The sequence below is a fragment of the Takifugu flavidus genome, chromosome 6 (assembly GCF_003711565.1).
Source record: "Takifugu flavidus isolate HTHZ2018 chromosome 6, ASM371156v2, whole genome shotgun sequence".
NCBI classification, from domain to species: domain Eukaryota; kingdom Metazoa; phylum Chordata; class Actinopteri; order Tetraodontiformes; family Tetraodontidae; genus Takifugu; species Takifugu flavidus.
The window spans coordinates 5,861,840-5,877,893 of NC_079525.1; the positions used below are offsets into that span (position 1 = coordinate 5,861,840).

The 16,054-nt window shown below is 44.7% G+C and overlaps 3 protein-coding genes across 4 annotated transcripts; 2 read left to right on the plus strand and 1 right to left on the minus strand.

The window, feature by feature from the left end:
• Positions 1-8: 8 nt before the first annotated feature.
• On the minus strand, positions 9-5,587 carry LOC130526816 (RNA exonuclease 5-like). Its single transcript, XM_057034774.1, is given in 20 exon segments — positions 9-310; positions 379-485; positions 592-791; positions 869-1,081; positions 1,084-1,204; positions 1,281-1,373; positions 1,501-1,638; positions 1,712-1,828; positions 1,935-2,043; positions 2,127-2,215; positions 2,470-2,572; positions 2,659-2,753; positions 2,998-3,136; positions 3,241-3,356; positions 3,602-3,690; positions 3,829-3,936; positions 4,257-4,377; positions 4,470-4,596; positions 4,724-4,996; positions 5,441-5,587. Coding segments are annotated over 20 exon segments (2,445 nt in total). The 5' UTR covers positions 5,458-5,587; the 3' UTR covers positions 9-240.
• A 188-nt stretch (positions 5,588-5,775) lies between these two features.
• eri2 (ERI1 exoribonuclease family member 2) lies at positions 5,776-9,547 on the plus strand. The gene is made up of 9 exons (XM_057034792.1): positions 5,776-5,942; positions 6,135-6,199; positions 6,328-6,408; positions 6,491-6,618; positions 6,690-6,852; positions 6,942-7,042; positions 7,112-7,193; positions 7,277-7,365; positions 7,636-9,547. The coding sequence occupies exons 1-9, from the start codon at positions 5,920-5,922 to the stop codon at positions 8,941-8,943; spliced, it is 2,040 nt and encodes a 679-aa protein (XP_056890772.1). The 5' UTR covers positions 5,776-5,919; the 3' UTR covers positions 8,944-9,547.
• Positions 9,548-9,970: 423 nt separating this feature from the next.
• On the plus strand, positions 9,971-15,333 carry txndc11 (thioredoxin domain containing 11). Of its 2 annotated transcripts, XM_057034763.1 has the most exons (13): positions 9,971-10,291; positions 10,921-11,137; positions 11,228-11,325; positions 11,448-11,577; positions 11,710-11,803; positions 12,014-12,126; positions 12,256-12,459; positions 12,657-13,308; positions 13,383-13,576; positions 13,646-13,758; positions 13,856-13,936; positions 14,146-14,714; positions 14,825-15,333. In XM_057034763.1, the coding sequence occupies exons 1-12, from the start codon at positions 10,167-10,169 to the stop codon at positions 14,672-14,674; spliced, it is 2,550 nt and encodes an 849-aa protein (XP_056890743.1). In that variant the 5' UTR covers positions 9,971-10,166; the 3' UTR covers positions 14,675-14,714; positions 14,825-15,333. The 2 variants fall into 2 exon arrangements, with proteins under 2 accessions (XP_056890743.1, XP_056890742.1); XM_057034762.1 differs by having other exon boundaries at positions 14,146-15,333.
• Positions 15,334-16,054: the final 721 nt, after the last annotated feature.

The following is a 16,054-nucleotide window of genomic DNA, read 5'->3' on the forward strand; positions in this document are numbered from 1 at the left end:
GAAGCAAATCCAGGATTTACATTTATTATTTAAAGGTTGCCTTGGAAAATTCAGTCAATACACAATTGTACATAAGATGTCCAATAAAAATACTGTTGAGCCTAAAACAGCTTGTTAGAATTAGTTTCCCCAGTTGGTGATGCCAGTACAAAGGGCCATAAATGACCTCATAGAAACCAGAGTGTCCTGAATAGTGAAACCTTTAATGGAATCGGACCTGTATCCTGATGTGTGCCTGTTTCAGCTGCTTCCTGTCTCTCCTTGGGGGTCTTGTTTTACCTCCAGCAGGCACAAACCAGGACTGTGAGCACTGAAAGAAGAGGCACGTTTAGAAAAGTTTGAGTTGGTAGCAGCGTTTGTCCACAGGCGGGTGGGTACCTGTGGTGTCCACCCAGGATGACCACAGACAGGGTCCCGTCTGGCAGGGATCGGAAGAGCCGCCGAAGGCGACGGTCCAGCTTCAGCATCGTGATGCTGTCCTGGTCCTGTAAAAAGTCCCATTATGGTTTGTGAAGAAAAATGAGAGGGAAACTAAACACTGATCTTTCTCTCAGCTTTTCATATTTTGGAACTTCATGATGCCAAACTGACCTGAGATCCAATGCACGTGTGGCTCTCCTCGCCTTCTGCCGCTATCTGATGAGAATCCACAGTGTTGGCTCTGAGCATTGTCATGGCAACCCACGAAGTTAAGTGTGTTGGAGTCAGGGTTGAACTGACGAGGTAGTTTTGCTTGCGGAGTTCCTCAGAGGAGCTGAGAGCTCTGCGTTTGTCCGCGGGACTATTGAACTCTGACAACCAGATATGAATTTACCCGACAAATGTTGAGCACGACTGCCAACCATGACCGATAATGCCTTTTACTCACGGATGTGTGCGTGCCGCCTGGCGCGGCATCCAGGGTTGGTGGGCAGGAGAACTCTTTCCACCGGGCCGAAGTGAGAAAAGGTTTCTCTGACCGTCTCCTCAGACAGTTCTGTCTTTGAGGCGTTGTCGTGTTGGAACTGAGCACCATTAACTCGAGCGGGGGGGGGCGTGTTTGCTGAGGCGTCTACGGCGCTGACCTCGGCAGAAGCGGTGAGCCGCCGGCCATGGTGGAGGTCAGTTTAACAGCATAGAGATGACTGCTGTTGAGATGATCACATGCCAGAGCATCCAGAGTCAGCTCCAGGTCCAGCAGTGACTCGTCAACAGGCCTCTGTACCTGGAAAACACGCGCATGAAACACACAAATGACTTGAACGTGACTGAAAGGTGCAGAAAACCACGGGAGGGGTCACCTTGATGTTCTGTCCCTGCACGTTTAGGCCATTCAGAGTTGCCAGGGCCAGCGCAGCTCCCTCCAGCAGCTCAAACTGGATCTCTGCATGAAGCTGAAGAAGGTAATTAGAAAAACAACCATAACGAAATCTGATTTAAAACAAGAGGACGCGAGGCGGTGACTGAAGATAAATGCTGATTCATTAATGTCAGGTGAGTCATAACGAAGGTGAGACGTACCCTCACGGCCGTGTGCAGCATTCTGATCTTGTGAACCGGTCCACAGCAACAGAACAGCCGCTTCACTTCTCTCTGGGAGAAACCAGCAGGAAACGGCCCCGCGAACACCACACACATGTTGCGAAGGATTGTGCACGACTGCAAATGGAACACAATGAGGGGCGGACAAAAGGGAGAGTCAGATGCTGAAGAAAGGGGAAAAAGGCATCACCCTCTGGTCCTGGACCTCCTGGTGAGGGGGACGCCTCTTCAGATGGTCAGAAAAGGATGAAAGCTGGATCACAGAGAGGAAGGGACACTTGGTTTGACTCCTGAATGAGGCCAGCACCTGCAGGACAAGAGGAAGAGTGAAGAATCACTGAAGACAAGTCCTTCAACAATACAGTACAGCGATTAAAGGAGTGAAATCTGACCCTCTGCACTTGTAAACTCACCTGTTTGTCAGAGTTCTGCCACACCTGATTGGACAGACTCAAGGCGACGTCAGCCCGCTTCCCTATAAAGGCTACAGAGCGGCCGTGTGTTTGCAGTACGTCCGCAAACCTGCAGAAACAGGCGACACCATCATTAACTTGGAACTGGTGGGGGAAAAAGACCTGGGGGGTGCAAATGTGGGGGGACCAGACCTGCGACTGAGTGGGGGAGATGAAGCACAGTCAGGGGACGCTTCCTCTACTTTATAACCCCAAAGTTCCTCCAGGTGAAGCTCCACAACCTTGGAGAGTAAATACAGGAAAACTTTGGGAATTGAGGACATCTGGCTGGTCCTCAAAATTTTAACTGTTTGAGGGTTAAAACTTGGTTTTCAGGTTGAGATTATATGTTAGGGTTTAGTTTAGGGTCAGGGTTGGGGGTTAGTTGGGATGGTTAGGGGTAAGGGGCTGGGGGATGATTTATGCTTGTGAAAGTCCTCACAAAGATAGAAGTACAAGGGTGTGTGTGTGCGTGTGGTGTGTGTGTGTGTGTTACCCTGCAAGGTCCCATTCTAATAAAGTAGTGAGCCAGCTCCAAGGCAGCCACAGCATCCTCAGTTGGATTATGACCCTTCCTATCTTCTGTTTGTATTTTCTTGCTAAGGAACAATTAGAAATGTTAGTTATTAAGTACAGGAGTGTGTGTGTGTGTGTGTGGGGGGGGGGTTACAGGAATACAACCTACTTCAGCACCACCTCAGTCAGAACCTTGAGTTTAAACTTCTGTCCACACTGTCTCCTGTACAGCAGTGAGGTGTCGATCACATGCTGGTGGATCATCTGCAGGGACATAAAACCGCAAAATCTAAGTTTTGTTTAAATTCCTCCAATCTCAAATATCAACTTCCGGTCCAAGTGGGACTGCTGGGCACTTTTCTCTTCCAAAGGAGTGAAAACTGATTAGAAGTCATTTAAATGCATCTCAACAACATATTCAAAAACACTTCAATAACTTTAGTTATTATCCCTCATCAGCTCTAATCTCTCAATTTTCCAGTATTAAAACAGAGTGATGGCGACTCACTTTCAAAGCCATCAGGTCATTGTTAATGGAATGGCCGACCAACACCGCATCACTCGGCAACAGTGTCCGGAGCTGCGCCTGAACGTCCCTCAGGGTGGTCCTGACGGGCCGCAGCATGGCCGCAGTTATACCAGAGAAGCTACGGGAAAGAATATTTTATGGCTGTTGCTGCATTTTTAAACGCCATACCAGTGTGTGTGTGTGTGTGTGTGTGTGTGTGTGTGTGTGTGTGTGTGTGTGTACCAGGTGAGGTAGTTGAGAATATGGTTCTGAGGTTTCACCAGCTGATCCAGTAAACACTTCCCATCGCTGTCCACCAGGGAAACACGAGTCAACTCATATCCCTGTCCTGTTAAACACTAAAGAAAACATCAGCAGACTGACTGACTGACTGACTGACTGACTGACTGACTGACTGACTGACTGACTGACTGACTGACTGACTGAGTGCAATAGTAATATGCTAACTCCTAACAGCAACAACAACAGTGAAAACATATTGTGAGAACAGTGCACGTGAATCTCTGTATCAGTGTGTTGGTTGTTTGAATCAGTGGATATATAGGAAGTCTGTAACTGCCTGACTTTATTAATAGTTAATTACCATCTCACAGTCAAGTCCAAACAGTGGGCTGCTGTCTGTCACACAGGCAACACTGTCTGTGCACGCAAACTCTTCGAAGCCAGGAACTCCTGTCAGGGCACATGATGACAAAGCAGAGAGCGTTTCAGTACGTTTATGGAAATCAGTCTGAAAACACACACCTGTTCGATAATCACAGACACCTGGGCACCACATCATGCATTCTGCTGAGGGTGTCAGTAACTCACCTTTAACAGGGAAATGTTTCTTGATCATCTCCTCCTGAGTGAGAACATATGCTGTTAGTCCTCTCCTCTGGGTCCCGTACGCAGTGATGACAGGGTGAATCCTCAGAGCTGCAGCAGTGAATAACAGACACACACAAACACAGACACACACAGGGGAACTAGGGTAAATATTATTAACCTCAGCAGTTTTGTTCTAACTTTTGGTTGATTTCAGTCTAATTCCTGAGCACTCCATTTCAAAAGACCGTTAAAAAATTAAGCATCCGATCTTAATTTAAGATCAAGAATACAGATAAAACATTCGGTCACCATCATCTTGACATTCTATTTATTAAAAAAATGGTAAAAAAGAACAAAAAAAAAACATGCTTGACACAGTCTGCAACTATTAATTATTGTAACGTAGAGATAAACACTGACATGCTCACCTTTGTCCAGCTGACTGTTTTCACCATGTCTCTGCGGGCGGAACAGGGAGTCTGACTTAGGGAGCTCACTGCTGAAGATGGCCGATGCTATGTCTGTAGGTGATGGCGTAAAGGTGACCCTCTGATCCAGCCAAATAAGAGAAAGCCACTGATTGGAATCTTCAAGCACAAACAATGTGAATGTGTAACTTTCCATCACCGGGGGTTACGTACAGTGGTGTATCTGCTCCTTAGGTGTCGCAGACTGAGGTAGTGTCTGTAAAAGTCACTCTGGCTCAAACCCTCCACGATCACCACGTTCAAAGCTTTAATCTTCCTCTGATGGAAGAGTCGGCACCAGCTACAGGAGACACAGGGGTGTAATGTGCAGCACACTTTTAGATTATTATTATTATTAGAGCACTGTAAGTGCATTAAAGAGACTCATGTGATGGGGAGAAATAAGATCCTACCATCACAGTCATTACCTGGGCTTTTTATTGCCACCTGTTTTCCCCAGCGCAGCATAATGAAGCAGCTCCACCAGCTCATTCAGTGTAATTGGTTGTGGAAAGAGATCAGGCATCGCACAGATCCTTGCTGAGCGGGACTCTCGTCCAGTCTCCAGTTTCTCCTCACTTTCCTGCAGAGTTTTCCTTCTCTTGGCCTGCTCATGTTCTGAGGGGGTGATGTTCTTTCTTTTATTGCCGCTGTATGTCATTGATTGTGATGCTGCAGGATCCATAGTCAATGCGCAGTTTCTGCTTTAAGATTAAAAACGAAAATACTTATGAATATTCAATTCAATGATCAATCATATGTATTTTTTTTTTTTTTTTACAATACAATACAATGCATGTGAACGTTTATCTACTATCTAAAATACAATGCTACATACACAGGTTCATCATAGCAACATGTCACAGTGTCAGTGATTTATTTCCATGCTGAAATTCTTCGGGAACTCTCGGGAATGGGTACATTACTGGTACTAATTATTTATATTAAAGGTATGTTATATAAGAAAAAAGTAGACACAAGTAACTTTGTAAACTTGTAAACTAGTCAGCAATGTGCGGCCAGTGGAGTGTTTTATACAATGGAATGACATGCACAGCCGGCTAAATCAAACTTTATGAATGGGTGTACAAATATTACGCGATATTAGACTGTACGGTTCAAGTGTCCTAAAAACCTTATTCTACCTGGTGTTAGTGATCATGCAGAATCCACACTGAAGATTCTCTACAGCCGCAGAGGCTACATGCTAAAAACACATGGTTGAACCCGGAACGCAGTGCACGTCATTGTAGTAAAGTTTAAAATAAAACTGGCCGATTGGCATTTCCTGTTTGTAAAATTGACGCCATCTTTCACTTTCATAAATGACTTCCACTATTTTGTCCTGCGTTACAAATCAGACTCAGATCATGTCTGTGTGCAAACGTTTACAATTTTATTTATATAAAGAGTTTTAAAACATTTGTTTTGCTAACATTAGGAAACAGGAAATGCTTTTCGTTCATTTCCGCTTTACTCTCTCAACTCTGGGATTGATTACAAGGGCTGGGAGCGCAGTCGTATGAATTAATCGCCGAATTTTTAAATTCGCGCCGTAGTTTTAAAAATTACCACAGCCTGCTTTAATGATTTCTTAACAACAATTAACATGCAGTAAAACGCCATGTCTACGAAGAAACTGGCCAAGTAAGTGTCCTCTGATAAAGCATAGACTGCTGTACAAAACTGCTATCATTAACAATCTAAAAACGCTTTTTGGTTTGTTGTTTTTCTTTCAGGTAATGTTGGTAATCTTATGCGCGTATTTAAATTAGCTTTGATGTCCAACATTTTTTCGTAAATGTGTTCTACTTCTGTTCTATAAACTAATATCTGCAGGGAACTGGGACTGTTGAGGAAGCGCAGTCATTCCTCAAGCGGATTAAAGAAAATAATGGTTTCAAGTATGTTAACTAAATTATCTGCATAATATGTAATAATAATGTTCGTAAATTGCTTATTATCTGCATAATGTATAATAATAATGTTCGTAAATCGCTTAGCCACGACTGTTTTTTTCCCCACTTTACAGATCAGATTTTTTCCCATCTAATTGTGATTGATTTTGAATCTACTTGCTGGAGAGAGAAAAACAACTACAGTCAGGAAATTAGTAAGTAGTCCTTTTCTCAGAATGCTAGTTGCACTTTTATGTCCATACCATAACGTCTTATTTCTTTCTTGGTTCTATCTAGTTGAATTTCCTGCTGTTCTGCTAAACACCTGTACAGGGGAGGTCGAATCTGAATTTCATACTTATGTTCAACCTCAAGAGCATCCAACTCTCTCTGAGTTCTGCACAGAATTGACTGGGATTACGCAGGTAGTCCCCAAGTCCATGTACTTCCTCTTGCAACACATTGTGGAATGACAGTGCTACACTTTCCCTCACAGATGCAAGTCGAGGCAGGGATTCCCCTTCAGATCTGTATGTCGCGGTTCAGCCGTTGGCTGCAAAACCTGCAAATGAATATGGGTTTGGTCTTCCCTAATAATCCCCAGATGGCTTCAGCAGCCGCAGCCTCTCGGAATCTGTGTACCTTTCTCACGTGGTCAGGTAAATTTTGATCAAACTGCTCTACAGCTGACTTTTTAAGGAATGAAACTATAAGACTGGATTAATTAACCGTGCGTGTTTCATATCAGACTGGGATCTGGGGGTTTGTCTGCAGTACGAGTGCAGACGCAAACAGATCCATAAGCCCGATGTGCTCAACAGCTGGATAGACCTGAGAGGCACTTACAGGGTATGTAGCTGCCTTTGGGTTGTTTGTGTTTACACTTTGTTGCGGGACTGAATTGTTTGCATTTTTCAGCTGTTTTATGACAGGAAACCCAAAGGACTGAAAGGCGCATTACAGGATCTGGGAATCCAGTTTGCAGGAAGAGAACACTCTGGTGTTTAGTAAATGTTGTTCTGACTCATTACAAATTACTTCGCTTGTGGAACTGTAAACTCATCTTGTTTTTCATCTCCTCAGGTTTGGACGATGCCCGAAACACAGCTCAGTTGGCAGCGAGGATGATGAGAGACGGATGTGTGATGAAGGTCACCAGGAGCCTAACGAGGGTGAGTGGCCGTCATCCAATGGTGCTGCCCTGCTCCTGACCTCTGACCTGTGTGGCTGTTAGGATTAAATATCCTGGAACTCTATAATGGTTTTAAATATGTGAATCTTTCTGATGTTAATAAATATTTCTCTTCTTTTGACACAACATTGTGAGCACTGACTTTTATTCATTAACATGGACATCAAACTGTTGACAATTTGTTTCACCAAGAAATTTCAACCAAAAGCAATTGTGCATCTTAACTAGATCTCCTTTTGTCCTCCCGTAGGCTCCATCAGTGGTCAAACACATTTGTGGAAACACAGCTGGAGACGACAAGGAAGAAAACCCAAAACCACGTAAAAGGGAAGAAGCCCTTAACACTGACAAGCTGTCATTTTCCAGGGATTTGGACTTAAAGACCAACTGCGCTCATGGACTGAATTCCACCTGTCAGACTTTGGTCTCGCCAAAGACGCTTCTCTGCGGCACCTCTGTGATGCCCGGGGGAAGCTCTGTGATGGTGAGAAATGGACCCGCGCCACACAAAAACAACAGCCTGGTTCTGTGTTCCACCACCGTGAGCTGCCTTTCCAGTCCGGATCATTTAAACCAACCTTCAGAAAAAAGAGAAGCACCGAGGGTGGTGGGTGAAGAGGAGAATGCCGACGTGTTTGCTTTGGAAACAGAGGAAAGGTGTGGTTCATACGACGATGTGTTGTTGGAAAACAGTGATGACATCAACAGCGGAGAATCTGATTTTGATGCTAAAGGATATTTATGGGAAGAATCTGATAATACAGCTTCTTCGGCTTCGTTATTGGATATTATGAGAGAAACAGTGAGTAAAAATAAGCTTAAACATCAAAGGATGACCAGTAAATCTGCACTTATGTCTCTGGCTACAAAGTCATTTACATCCCAGGTTAACAGGTGTAATAATGTGAATAAGATCAGGCAGCAATCAAAGTTCAAACAACCAGTTGCTCCTAAAAGTGTTACTCAAGCCTCCAACCTGAACCAACTGAAAACAGGACTAAAAATCTTCACGAAGGTACAAGAAAAGTCTCAATTACCCCATAGGAACTCAAAAACAAACACCCTCTTGTCTGAAAAGACCTCCAGCCCTAATCCCTTGTTTGCTACGCCCAAAGTGACAGTTTCTCACTTCAATCAAACGCCAAAGTCTTCGTTTAGCATCTATGCTGACCCCGTCAAACCCTCCAGAGACTCCTTTTGCGCCACAAAAGGCGTCCTTACGTCTGTGTCAGCCAACATTCTCTGCGCACGGAGCAACTGTTCATTAACTGGGGGCCAGAGGGTCACATCTCCGCTCTGTTCCTGTGGACGTCGAGCAAAGCGGCAGCTTGTATCCAACGGTGGACCAAACCACGGGCGGGGCTTCTTCTGTTGTCCGGTTCGGCGTTCGGGAGGAGTAGGAAAGGTCCAGAAGGGATGTGAGTTCTTTAAGTGGGAATCAGCTGTGATGAGGAGTAACTCATTGCCCTCTGCTGCTGCTGGGTCATCTGCATCACTCTGTCAGGTCAACTCTTCTCTCAGCCATCCAAGACAGAGGTCGAGCAGAAAGAGCTGTTGAGCTTTCGGTATTAACAAAATAAGCATTTAAAGAATAATTAATAGTTACCAGAAAATTTGATGAATGAAAAATAATATTCAGCAAAGCTGTTTGCTGAATATTGAGCTTTCAATTATTTATCTAGACATTCAATTAACCTTGATTATTGTGTAAACACTTAAAGTCTATTAATCATAATTGTCATCATTGTTCAACTAATTAGATAATCTTTTAATGTTTCAGAATCATGTACTGTATATGATGTACAGTGATGAATTGCAAATATATATTTTTGCATGTATATTGTGGCTTCTTGTCTTCACTATTTTCATTTTATGCTACTGCAGACTAGCACTCCTCCATGTTTTAGATGCCTGTGTTGTGATTTTACACAACTTTGTAAAAATAAAAATCAGCCGGTATTCCCTTTATTCATCTGCGGGTGGGTAAGTGGTGCAGTGGGCAGTCGGTGCCAGCAGATCGGTAATTGATACGCCTTATCTGAGCTTGAAACTTTATTATTTCATGTTAACCATCTGGCCATAAACCATCCAAAGTTTAACAAAAAATATGAATAAAACAAATCAATCGTGTGTTTGAAAATAAAATTATTTGATCATAAAAATGTGTTGGCGTATTTGTTAAAATATTAATTGCACAGATAAATGTGCGATAACTACGTTTACACAGTGCAACTATGCTTACGTATATATTATGAATAAAGTTTAATTGTTTTGTCAATAAAGTAGTGGTCTTTTGCGCCCTCCAGTGGAGAGTTACGGTACCCTCAAGCGTTCACGGTTTAAACGATTTAGAGATTGTCTCAAAAAAGCATGTACAACTCAATAACGAAAAATTGAAAAGGGCGCGAAAAGAACCCCAACTTAAATCAGTAGTTGGCTTGGGTAATTTAACAGAGAGAGAATAACTACACAAGCAGCTGCAGTGTGTTTTATTTGCACGGTTAAAGCTGATGTTGGAGGTGATTCTACTTCTTAACCATTTGGCGGTACTTTAGCCCCTGTCTCTTGGGTCATTGTTGCGGAAGTGAAAAGACTACGTGGGGAAGAAAGGTTGGTCTAACTGTGCATGAATGCTTTGAAGACTAACAGCGTCGATGTCCAATCCAGGTTCGCTTTGATCTCAGTCAAACGGCTCTTCCTTCCCGCCTCTGTTTGTCATATGGACGTGTTGGGCAGGAGCCGGGGCCTATAAATGGGACGGAGAGCCGAAGACTGCCTGTAATGCTGCGCCGGGTGCGACAGTCTCTCCGGCAGTTGCTGATTCTGATGGCCCGGAGACCGGGTCTGCTTTGCGGCACCATCGTGCTCGGCGTCCTGCTCGTCCTGGCCATCAAGTTTACTTGCAGGTAACAGTCTGAAGCGTAAACAGCTTTACCTTTTGGATATCATGACAGTACAGTACATGTGTCACATTCTGAATGGCAACGATGTAACATTGCTGAAGGTAAATCAGCCGCTCCTTGTTACAGTGTAGTTGTAGCTTCTGTTCAGGTCGTGCACCTGATTACAAACTGACGTGGACTGTATGATAAGAGGATTAACCACGTTGCTGGATGGATCAGAATTTTAGATCAACTTCAAACTAGTCTCCAGCTGTGACGACTGAATCCTGAAGCAATATCTTAGACACATCCTGCTTCTCCTCTGTTGTTTGATGATTACGTGAGAGGCCAGTAGAACTGGTAACTTTAATATTAAAGCAAATAAAAGTTTGGACTGTAACCAGGAGACTCTTTTTGTCTTTGCTGAGTCAAAGTTCTGACACTTTAAGATACTTTTTTTGACAGCCAGTATGACATCTTATGTCATCCACAACTAGCTTGCACTAAGGAGGAAAACGGATTTCTTATTTTAGTGATGCCAGCAAGATTGAAACTTGAAGCAAATTACAAACAAATGATGTGAGGCACTCCCTGCCTCTTGACTTTGAGTGCCATTTTACTGCAAATCACACTGAGATCACGTCTCTTTGCAGCCGGGCTAAGAATGTGGTGGCACCACCTCGACCACCGGTGCGGTTCTTCGCTCACGATGCCCCTGTGGTCGACCTCTACTTGGGTCAGATAGACCAGGTGGAGCGTCTTAGGAGCATGGCGGAGGTGTCGCTCATATTCTTCTATGCACCGTGGTGCGCTCACTCGATGGCAGCCCGGCAGGAGTTGCAGCAGGTTGCTAAGAAGCTGGCCAGACAGGTAACACGCAACTGAAGCCACAACAAGCCTAGCAACGGTTGCCGGCGCCCTGTCAGACCACCACTGACATGTTCGTCTCCTCTGAAACAGGTGCAGTTTGTGGCTGTGAACTGCTGGTGGAGTCAGGGGAAATGCAGGAAGCAGAATCACTTTTTTCAGTACCCGAGCATCCATCTGTTTTACCGGAGGTGATACAGAGAACCCTCGCTCTCATCGAGTTTTTCTATTGAACACAATCTTGACGCAACTTCAGCCGCGGTTTGAAAACGACTGGAAACATTTTATAACATTGTTGTTCTGTGTTCTGCAGGTTTGGGCCTATAGAGTACAGGGGTCCATTTGTGGCTCCGTACATGGAAAGTTTCATCCTCAGGGTCATCACACCTTTGACTTACCTCCCATCCACAGCCAGGCTTAAAGAGTTCCTCTCCAATCATGAGGTATGACGTCCTGACTCTGCAAGTTGCTAATAATTTCTGAAAAGTACACACAACATTTCTATGTATTGAAAGGGCGTGCCTTTGGAATTGGTGTGTGTTTGATATTGTCTACCCGCTGTCTCTACTGTGTAGCCTCGAGTGGTGGGTTTCTTCCAGTTTAACTCCTCCCCTCAACCACCGGGGTACATCACGTATCTGCTGTCTGCCCTTCAGGCCCTCAAAAGGGGTAAGATGATGACACTACAGCAGACAGATGGCTTCAGTCTTCAGTTTTAATTATATTACATACATAAAAATGCAAGGTGCCTCGGGATGTTTGCTGATTTTAATCATGAAATAGCTTTTATTTCAGGAAGGTTGAAGGGTGTGAAGAGGTGATTAAAAAAGCAAAAACTTCTCACCTTTTAATTTATTTTATTTTTGTCCTCTGGAGCAGATTTCCGTGGTGTCGCTCTCTTTGGCGTTGTCACGAATAAACAGGTCGCCGAGGTCCTTTCTCTGAGAGACGATGAATCAGTTTACCTTTCCAGAAGATTAAACTCCTCTTTGGTGAGTCAGCACTTCATGAAAGAAGGCCTACAAATTCAAGAGAAACTTTTTTATTGAGTTTACTAAAGTCTCTGCATGTATGTACGATGTTGTATGATTCAAAAGAGCTCAGATGTTTTGTACTTGCAGATTTTCCCTCGAAGCGAACGCAACTTTACCTCAGAATCCATTTGCAACTGGGTGTTTGAGCATCACGAAGACGTCCTTCGGTGGCTGCAGCCTCCTGGAACAAAGTCCCGCCTCCTGGAGCGGGAGCTGAATAAAGGCCCAGCATTGTTGCTCTTCCTGGAACACAATCCTCTTGGGTCCAGCTCCAATCCAGTTCTGCAGCAGGTGAGCAGGGCTGGAGGGATCCACACCCAGGTTGATAGTGATCCTCTGCTCTGGTGCACCCCAGGGTTCAGTCTGAGGTCCTCTGATATTTTCCATTTATTTTCTGTGGGACATACTGATATTTGCTCGTCCAAGAAAGTTCTTGTGATACATCACTCTTGATTATCTATCTCTTTTTTTTTGTTTTTATCTTTCAGGTTGGGGACATTGCTGTTCGTTATCATTCTTGTGAGAACAATAGCTCCAACCTAGATGGAAGTGTAACCCCCAGCTCGTCGTGCTGCCAGTCAGTTCTGCTTGCAGAATCCGCTAGAAGCGTGTGTGAGGTGTGCCTGAGCTCATCCCGACCACTCCCAACCAGTTCCTCCATATGTCCCACACTCCCCTTCATGGCTCAGGGAGGAGACGTGGTGCTGTCTCATCTCAGACACTGCTGTCTCCAGCGAGAGTCCTCCCCCGTGCTGGGATGTAGCGACTTCAGGAGCAGCTACAGTCCGTTTGGCCAGTACAGTGCCTGCTGCAGAAGAATAAATCCTCGTCATAATGAATCTGAAGCCAAAGAAGTGCCAGACGTGCACAGAACTGCCCGTACGCCCAGCACTTCCACTGGAGATGACATCACAGGCCTTCGATGTCAAACCAACAGGACGCTCAGGTTTTACGTGCTGGATGTTGCTCTGAACTGGCCTCTGGCAGTGAGGCTCGGAGCAACGGGCAGAAGGAATGTGTCCCTAAGCCAGCAGAACAGCGAGACTGAAGACAGCCCGTTTGCAGCTATAGTCGACCTGAAGGACGAGGTCCATTATGTCCTCCACCGCAGTCCAGCATCCAATCTCACAGAGTCTCTGGGTAAGAATAACAACCTCTGAACTCTCATTTGCTGGATCCAAAATTAGAATTCTGTTTGTCTCCTCCTCTCTTAGAGGCCTTCATCAGGAACTTCAGTGCTCCATACAGGCTTCTGCAGAGGCATCTGGTGGGGGAAGAAGTCAGGAGAGGTGGGGCTGGGGACAGTAGACCTCCAGAAGAACCTCAGCGCGCACCACCTCTGTCACGCCCTCTTATCACTGAACTCACCACCTCCTCCTTCCTGCCACATGTTATGGATGTAAAAAAGGTGAAATTGAATTCCGCCAGCAGAGGTCGCCAGAGTTGCGCAAAACGATCTGAACGTGTTCTTCTCTAGGATGTTCTGCTCTTCTACTACACCCAGTGGTGTGGATTCTGCTCGGCCCTCAACCACATTGTGATCCAACTGGCCAGACTACTGCAGGGAAACAGCACCATCACTGTGGCCAGGTGCTGCCTTTTGAGAATTCTTTTGTTTTAAATAAAGCTTTAAAGTCTTTTAACCCCGACCCTGTTCTAAACATGGTGGGATGTGTTTTGAATACAGGGTGAATGTTGCACGGAACGACCTTCCTTGGGAGTTCATGGTGGATCACGTTCCTTCTATTCTTCTGTTTCCCAAATACAGGTGAGAAACACCCAGAGTGCGACATTAGTGTAATGACACCAGCATCAGTGAAGCTGGCCGAGTCAGTTTATAGAATTCTAACACAACTTATCGGAAGTTCTATTAAACCCTCTAGTGTCAATTACCTGCCATCACACCCCTTTGAGACGAAATGCCCTGTTCATAAGTGCTCTGTTCTCACCGTCTCCTTGTTCGGGCTCCTATTTCAGAAAACATTTCAGCGTGAAGTATCCTGACGACCTTCTCATCACTTTACCCAACCTCCTTCGCTTCATCCTGCAGCACTCCGGCTCTGTGCAGTACGCAGACAAACCGATGGCAGCTTCTGTTGAAGCATGGGCTTCTGGACCTGACGCCCTCTTCCGTGCGGAGTTCCTCACCCTCCATCGTGAGGTCCAGGCTCTTCGCCACGCCCGTGAACGCCTCTCCCAACAGCTGGCGCAGCTGTGGCGCGACAACAGGCGCCTAAAATTTGATACTCGTAGCTTAGAGGCCCAGAATGCTAAGCTAAAACAAGAAAGGGAGAGCCTGGAGGAACAGCACCGCGAGAAGAGCCGGCAGCTGGTGGAGGCGGTGAGGAGGCTGCAGGAGCTGTCGGACACGTCCGAAAGCCTGCTAAATGAGAACGCCCTGCTCCGAGTCCTGCTGGCGGCACTGAAGGACAGGTCAGAGGCCAAAGAGCAGGTGGAGGAGGAAAGGAAAGAGAAAGAACAACAAATAAGTCACATGGCTTCCTGACATCAGGGTTAGGAACAGGACCTGAAGAAGCTGTGATAAGGTCACTTGAACCCACCAGGAATACATTTATTATAAAACTGACAGTGGTGATCTGTCAGGATGCTGCTAAATGAGGATGCATTGAGGAATAATGGATTTATCCACTTTTAGGAAGAGACTGGTCCAGAGATGTGCCAAAGTGCCAAATGTCCAAATCAAACTCCTCGGATGCGATGCTGTTTGTGGAAAAGCTTTCAACCATACCGGGGGCCTGTGGCATCAGCACCTCTCACCTTTTCCTTTCCTGACCAAGTCTCAAAAAAGGTCAGGCGTGAAAGGAAGGTGAAAGGATGATTTGAATCAGTGGTTGCAAGAGAGAGGGCTCCTGATGAAGAGGAGACCCGTTCAGTTCTGAAGAATCTGCTCACCAATCCACAGGCGGGCCTGACAGCACTTGAATCTTTTTGGTTTTGTTTTTTTTGGGGGGGAGGGGGGACAGTTCTTTTGGCTTTTTGAAAGGAAATACGTTCTTTTCTGTTAACACTGATCTGCTTTCACAGGAATACTCAATCACTAAGATATTTGTTATTAATTATTCAGGTATTTGCTAATAAGATGCTGCAGTTGTTTATATGTGAAATCTTACACTTCTTTTTAACAATTAAATCATTTTCATCAGATTTTTTTACGTGTCTCATTTTGGTTGGTGCATATTAAGCAATTTTCACGCTTTCCTTCAGATGTGACCCTAAATTGACCTGGTGGATCATGTCAGAACCAATGGAACTTTATTTTATTGTTGCTCTCCTCTGATTGGTCGGCTGTGTTTAAAAACTACCCACCAATCAGAATCCATGTCTGCAGTGAAGACAATTCAGGAATGCTGAGGAATCTAAAACTTGTAATAAATAAACGAATTGTTCCAACCACACCTGCTTTACAGACGCGAACAATGGATTCATTTATACGCCTGGTGGATAATGGTGACCAACAGATAAAGAAGAAAAAATATCTGCATGTACCTACTATTTAGTCTGAAAGTTTCATTTGTTAGACACGTCAGAGTTTGGAGGAATCAGCAGGAACATAGTGTCCATAGTAAAATGTGTCAATACAAATATGCATTTTTGGGCTCAGAAAAGATCTGCATGTTTACTGAGAGCCGTATTCAGAGCGACATACCAGATCTAATCTGGAGCAGCAGCACAATCATGTGCTCTTAATCTCATCTTTTTTTTCCCCCACCACTGAAAATATCAACCAGGAATATGTTTTATACAGATTCATCAAGGCTGTTTTTTTTTCAAAAAGTAATGACAGAAAACCCAATGATTAAAGAAAATACAGACAATAACTATTAAGGCTTTTAAACATTTAAATTTTAAATAGACCAACAGCTGC

Excerpts from the sequence above, each read along its gene's own strand:
- eri2 (XM_057034792.1), top strand. The coding sequence starts at position 5,920 with ATGTCTACGAAGAAACTGGCCAA. Across the intron at positions 5,943-6,134 it reads TCTACGAAGAAACTGGCCAA|GGAACTGGGACTGTTGAGGA; the intron begins GTAAGTGTCCTC and ends TAATATCTGCAG. Across the intron at positions 6,200-6,327 it reads AAAGAAAATAATGGTTTCAA|ATCAGATTTTTTCCCATCTA; the intron begins GTATGTTAACTA and ends CCCACTTTACAG.
- txndc11 (XM_057034762.1), top strand. The coding sequence starts at position 10,167 with ATGCTGCGCCGGGTGCGACAGTCTCTCCGGCAGTTGCTGATTCTGATG. Across the intron at positions 10,292-10,920 it reads GCCATCAAGTTTACTTGCAG|CCGGGCTAAGAATGTGGTGG; the intron begins GTAACAGTCTGA and ends GTCTCTTTGCAG. Across the intron at positions 13,937-14,145 it reads CTTCTGTTTCCCAAATACAG|AAAACATTTCAGCGTGAAGT; the intron begins GTGAGAAACACC and ends CTCCTATTTCAG.